The sequence below is a fragment of the Alligator sinensis genome, unplaced genomic scaffold (assembly GCF_000455745.1).
Source record: "Alligator sinensis unplaced genomic scaffold, ASM45574v1 scaffold347_1, whole genome shotgun sequence".
Taxonomy (NCBI): Eukaryota; Metazoa; Chordata; order Crocodylia; family Alligatoridae; genus Alligator; species Alligator sinensis.
In genome coordinates this window covers 3,350,463-3,355,864 of record NW_005841922.1, presented here as the reverse complement: position 1 = coordinate 3,355,864, position 5,402 = coordinate 3,350,463, and the positions used below count along the sequence as shown (strand labels likewise).

General features: G+C 44.7%; 1 protein-coding gene across 1 annotated transcript in view; it reads left to right on the top strand.

Moving 5' to 3' along the window:
• ADAMTS12 (ADAM metallopeptidase with thrombospondin type 1 motif 12) overlaps window positions 1–5,402 on the top strand; it is a 365,944-nt gene that overhangs the window by 207,522 nt on the left and 153,020 nt on the right. Inside the window, exon 6 of the mRNA XM_025198488.1 lies at window positions 589–713. Coding sequence (XP_025054273.1) covers window positions 589–713 — 125 coding nt within the window. The remainder of the gene's footprint in view (window positions 1–588; window positions 714–5,402) is intronic.

Below are 5,402 nucleotides of genomic sequence, written 5' to 3'. Positions count from 1 at the left end.
AAGAGTTTATTTTGCTTAACTACTCTGTTTATTCATATTATGTTGATTTTATGCAGTTATAAGATGAGGAATAAACCTCTTCTATGACTGCTCTTCATTTTTTGGAGAATTTTCTAACACATGGTATGAAGGAAATGTATCCTTACATGTTAAAAATGTTACCTGATCATGAGCTTGTTTCTGACACATCAGGAGTGACAAACATAAGCATCAAATCAGCAGCAAATTAATCTACATATTCTCTGTGTCAAAAGGAATATTCACTTCCAAGGAGAAAATAAAATGTCATTTCTGAAAAAAAGCAATTGATAGCTTAGTTTTATGAAAGTCACTTGCAAAAAATGCTAATTTCTGCTTTTGATTTTTTTTATCCCCCCTTTCATTTCACTAGTTGCAAAAATGACAAAGTTTCAGCTTAATGTTCAGGCTGTTAGACAAATAGCTGTCATTGCTTCTAATGATGGTTCTTGCTTTGGGCAAAAGCATAATCAGCTACATTTCAGTGACTTCAGTGAGCTTCATAATTAACATTGCTGCTGTGTTTTGGCAAATGCAGCCTTCATAATATTTTCTTTCTTTTTCCTTTAGCAAGGTTTGAAAATTGTTCATCATGCAGATAAGACATTAGCCAGCTTCTGTAAATGGCAGAAGAGCATCAACCCTAAAAGTGATGTCAACCCTATACACCATGATGTGGCCGTCCTTATAACTAGGTACATCCACAAACTTGGAGACAAGCTGCTAAATATTATTTTACACCTTTTCTTTCAGACAATATCTTTATAGGCTACTATCCTCCTTTTATTCACGCTGCAAGTTATCCTATAAAGTATAAGACCCAATAAAGATGTGTCATTACTTAATGACAATGTTAGTATAAAATTACTTTACATTAGTATATCATACTTTGTAGCAGATGAGGTGTGTGATGTGTTATATATTAATGAATGTTGTCAAGGTTGGAAAGTGCTAAAATTGCCCTTCTATGCATTTTTAAAGGATGTCTACATCTCAAAATACACATAATTCTTCATACATGTACATGGGCTTTTTGTTAGAGATGGACCATTGGCTAGGAAACTGATCTATGAAACCTCAGTGTCCCCAGAGTTCAGTAATGTTGAGAGGCACAAAACTCCAGTTCTCCAGTTTAGGTCTTTCTCTCTCACTGAATGCTATCCTCATAGTATTTTTTTTTGGACCAACTGCATGGTTGGGATAGACACAGGCAAGTTTTCAGGCACTGTAACACGTTGAGGTCCCAGGGGTGGCCATGACGCCCCTGCCTGTCTGAGTCTCAGCTGCAGCCCTTCCCTCGAATCTTGCCCACCACCTTACTCTTAATGAAGGTTATAAAAGGGAGGCTGCCTGTGGGCTCTACATGAGCCCGAGCCTGTGTTCATCCTCACTGGGCCTCTCCTGGGTCCCCACAGTCTAGTGCCTCCAGGCTAGCAGGCCCTCTCAGCCTGTCTGTACCCCTGCTGGGCACCAGGCACCTTAAGGGCTCCTTGCATGGCTTCTTACCTCCCCTACACCATGCCCTAAGCCTTACTCTATAAGTTCACTCTATGATGTTGTCTATTCATACACTTGCCCCCCCTTGGGCCTTTGGACCCCCCAGGTACCTTGCACCATCTCCTCCTGGACTCTCTAGTCCTGTGTGGTGCCCCTTCTCTAGGCTCCCGAACCCCCGCTGCTGCATGCAGCCCTTCCCTGGGCACCAGGACCCTCCGTGGGCTCAAAATAAAACAAAGGCCACTTGCCTGTAAAAACTCAGTCCTTCTCTGCCCAGGGGGCTTGCCTCTGCTCCCAAGCCTGTGGAGTTGTTTCTAAGTTGCACTCCTTTCAGGAACCCTGCTGCCCAGAGCTCCTTACCTTGTGGCTGCCAAGGAGAGACCCCCAACTGGCTCAGGCTCTGACTTTATCTAGCTCCAGCCTGAGCCCTCTTCCAGTCAGGTGAGCCCCTCATCAGCTCCCTGCACCACCTGAAAACAGTCTCACAGGCTGCTCACTCCCTTAAAGGAGGAGGCACAGCCCCATGCCCTGCTACAGCACCTCAGGACCCTTCCTCAGGCATTAGTACCCAGCCATGCCATTCAATTGAAGATATCACCCACAGGAATCATTGCTTCTCATATATTTCCTGGACCATCATGGCAACAAAATCACCTCAACACTACTGAATGCTATGATTTTTTTTCCTTCCAGGAAAAATGCCAGTCCAGTGTATAGATGAGCAGCCCTATAATTGCAGAACCCTGTGATTCCTCAGAATAGATGGATATTTTGTTGCTAGGACCATGTAATTCATTTTCATCCTCTCGAGTTACATGGTTGTAGATATAAAAGAAATATCTCAATGGTGTCTTTTGAACTGCATTTCATAGTGGGAGGCATCATCCATTATATTCATTTCAAGGCAGACACAGTGGACACCATCTAATTCCAGGTGTCTTTTATGTTCAGTAAATATTCATCCCAATGAATTTGTGCCTGAAGGACTGAGTTGCTCTTTGTGTCTGCTGAATATCCATGGGTGCTTGTATACATGAGGAGGGGGTTTAGTTCCCCTAAATTGGAAATGGTGGAATTTTAATTGGTGGGTTTTTAATTGTGAAAAACCATTTTAATTTAGGGGCTTCCATCACTATTATGGAATAGTGATGACCCACTAGCCGCTCAGCTCACCACCCTTCCCCGCTCCTTCCCCTCGGCCATAGGCAAGCTCCGCCAAAAAAAAACCCACCAAAAGAACAGCAAGGGGCCAGATCATTTTTTTTCTCATGGAGCCTGCCCACTTCTCCCATGGCTGGAAAGAGAGCTGCCAGCAACCCCTGACATGTGGAGGGGCCCTGTCCTTCCCTCCGCAGTGGCGGTGCTCCCTGGGGCCACCTGGGCAAGGTACTAGCTCCATAGATACTGCCCCAGCTCGGAGGCAGCACCTGCTGGATCCAACTCTTCCCTGAGCCTGTGTGAGGAGCAGCACCTGGGGGGCACCACCGCTGCAGAGGAAAGGACTGGACCCCCCCCCTCCCCACCACAGCTCAGGGGCTGCTCATAGCTCACCCCCAGCCATGCAGGCAGGCTCCTTGAGAGAAAAAAAAAAAGGATTGGGCCCCTCATCGCTTTAATTTGTTTTTTCTCGGTGGAGCCTGCCTGCATGAGCTGCTGCCAGGCAATTCAGCCCCTGAGTGCGGGGGTGGGTCCTTCCCTCCATGGTGGCATCAACCCTCAGGGCTGCCTGGGCTGAGTGCTGGTGTGTGGGTGCTGCCCCAGCTCACAGGCAACACCTGGCCCAATCCAATGGTGCATGGGGTGCTGGAAGCCCGGTCATGCTCAGGGAAGTTCAGGCTTGACGGGCTTCCAGCACCTCATGCACTGTTCCTGCCACCTTTGTGCGGCCTGGGAACAGGCTGCCTGGGAACAGGCTGGCTTGCCCCTGGGCAGTGCAGAAAGGTGGCAGGAGGGAGACTAGGTTTGCTGGCAGCCAAAGAAGGCAGTGGGAACAGTGCATGGGATGCTGGAAGCCCGTCAAGCCTGAGCTTCCCTGAGCATCCCTGAGCTTCCAGTGCCCTGTGCACCATCCCCGTCACTTTCTCTGGCTACCAGCACAGCCAGCTGCCCTCCTGCCACCTTCCTGCACTGCCCCGAGGCAAGCCAGCCTGTTCCTGGGGCAGCACAGGGAGGCAGCAGGAGCTGTGTGACATGTCCACATGACTGGTTTTATTAATTAGCCCAGATCAAACTAAAATACATCAGAGGTGGCCTAAGTTGCCACACAAATAAATTTTGTCATGAAAAAAATCATGCAAGTGTACATGGTGATGCCATTACATTAGACAAATAGCAATTTCTCATCACTTTTTGTCATGTGTACATGACCTCATCAGCACATGTACAAGCACCCCATAAGATTATGGTTACCTCTGATTTATTGCTGACAAATATTCAACAATTTTTTCAGAATCTATAAAGATATAAAAAAAAATTCTCAGCCAGTTATTGGTGAGTAATCACTAGATGAGCTGAGTTGCTTGCTTTCTATTTGTTGGAGAAGTCCTGTTATATTGTTTTGGTTAAATGAGTGCACAAGCCCTAATAGCACAAATTCTCACCGGTGATTTTAACATTGTTTGTGTAATTACTTACGTATATAGCTTTGAAACTTGTTTTTCTGTCCATTCCTCCCTTCCCTCATATAGCAAACATTGGCTATGTTACGCTTTCTTTTGTATTATGGCAGCACTTACCAATTTCAACCAAGGTCAGCCAAGGTTGTGTTAGATGCTGGGCTAACAAATAGTACATAAGAATTTGACACTTAAGAATTTAAAGAAAGAAGACAAACTGTGATAAAAAAAATATTCTGTTTCCCTTGTATGTAGATCAAGACCTGAGGTACAGAGGTATTAAATCACTTGCAAGCACGTACTCTGGACTCTTTTAAGAAACATTTGGACACCTATCTTGCTGGGATCCTTTGACCCTAGCTGACTTCCTGCCCCTGAGGCAGGGGGCTGGACTCAGTGATCTTCTGAGGTCCCTTCCAGCCCTAATGTCTATGAAATCTATGATTTACCTTACACAGGAAATATGTGGCAAAGAGAACACAGCTCCATTTCATTGCCTTATCTATATGACCATCCTTTCGCTTTTGAACAACAGATACATTCTGAGACCATCATGCATTTCTTATTGATATTTAGCAGACAGATCAGCTTTGACTCTGAAAACTCAATAGGTCTGTTCACATGTCTAAAGGTAAATATTTGCATGTATATTTGCAGGGTCAGAACTTTATCCTGTAATACAAAATAAAGTATCCTTGTCCATTCAAGATCAACACTTTTCCCTTTGTCCAGAGGATGAGTTCTTTTTCCCCCAACAAAAGCAAATTCAAAGCCAAATGGATTTGATCCTGTTTGTTTGTTACATAAACAGGACTCTGGTTTGTGACCTGTATAACAATACTAGTAATAGTTAGTATAAGTTATTGAAAAGTAATTTAATTAACAGTGATTTGTGACATTATTTGCAAGTTTTCATTTTGTGTGTTAATAACACATTCCATACTTTAATGTCCTTATTATTTAGTATCTAACCACCACATACAATCTTATTGTTGGTTAATTCATTAAAAAAACAAAACATTCTTTTCAGATTAGGGGTACACCAATAGAGATTTTGGGGGCCAATACCAATAACCGATTTTTAAGGAGGAATATCATCGATACCGATCCAATTTCCAATACAGCTGTGTGCAGCTGGTAAGTCCATTGCAGTGGAAGGGGAGGAGGAAGGGAAGAGGCATGGGGGGGCAGATCAACCACCTCCGTGGTGAGGGAAGGGGCAGGGGCAGGCACTGCCAAGCCGGAGCAGGGCACAGGATGGAGCCACCTGTT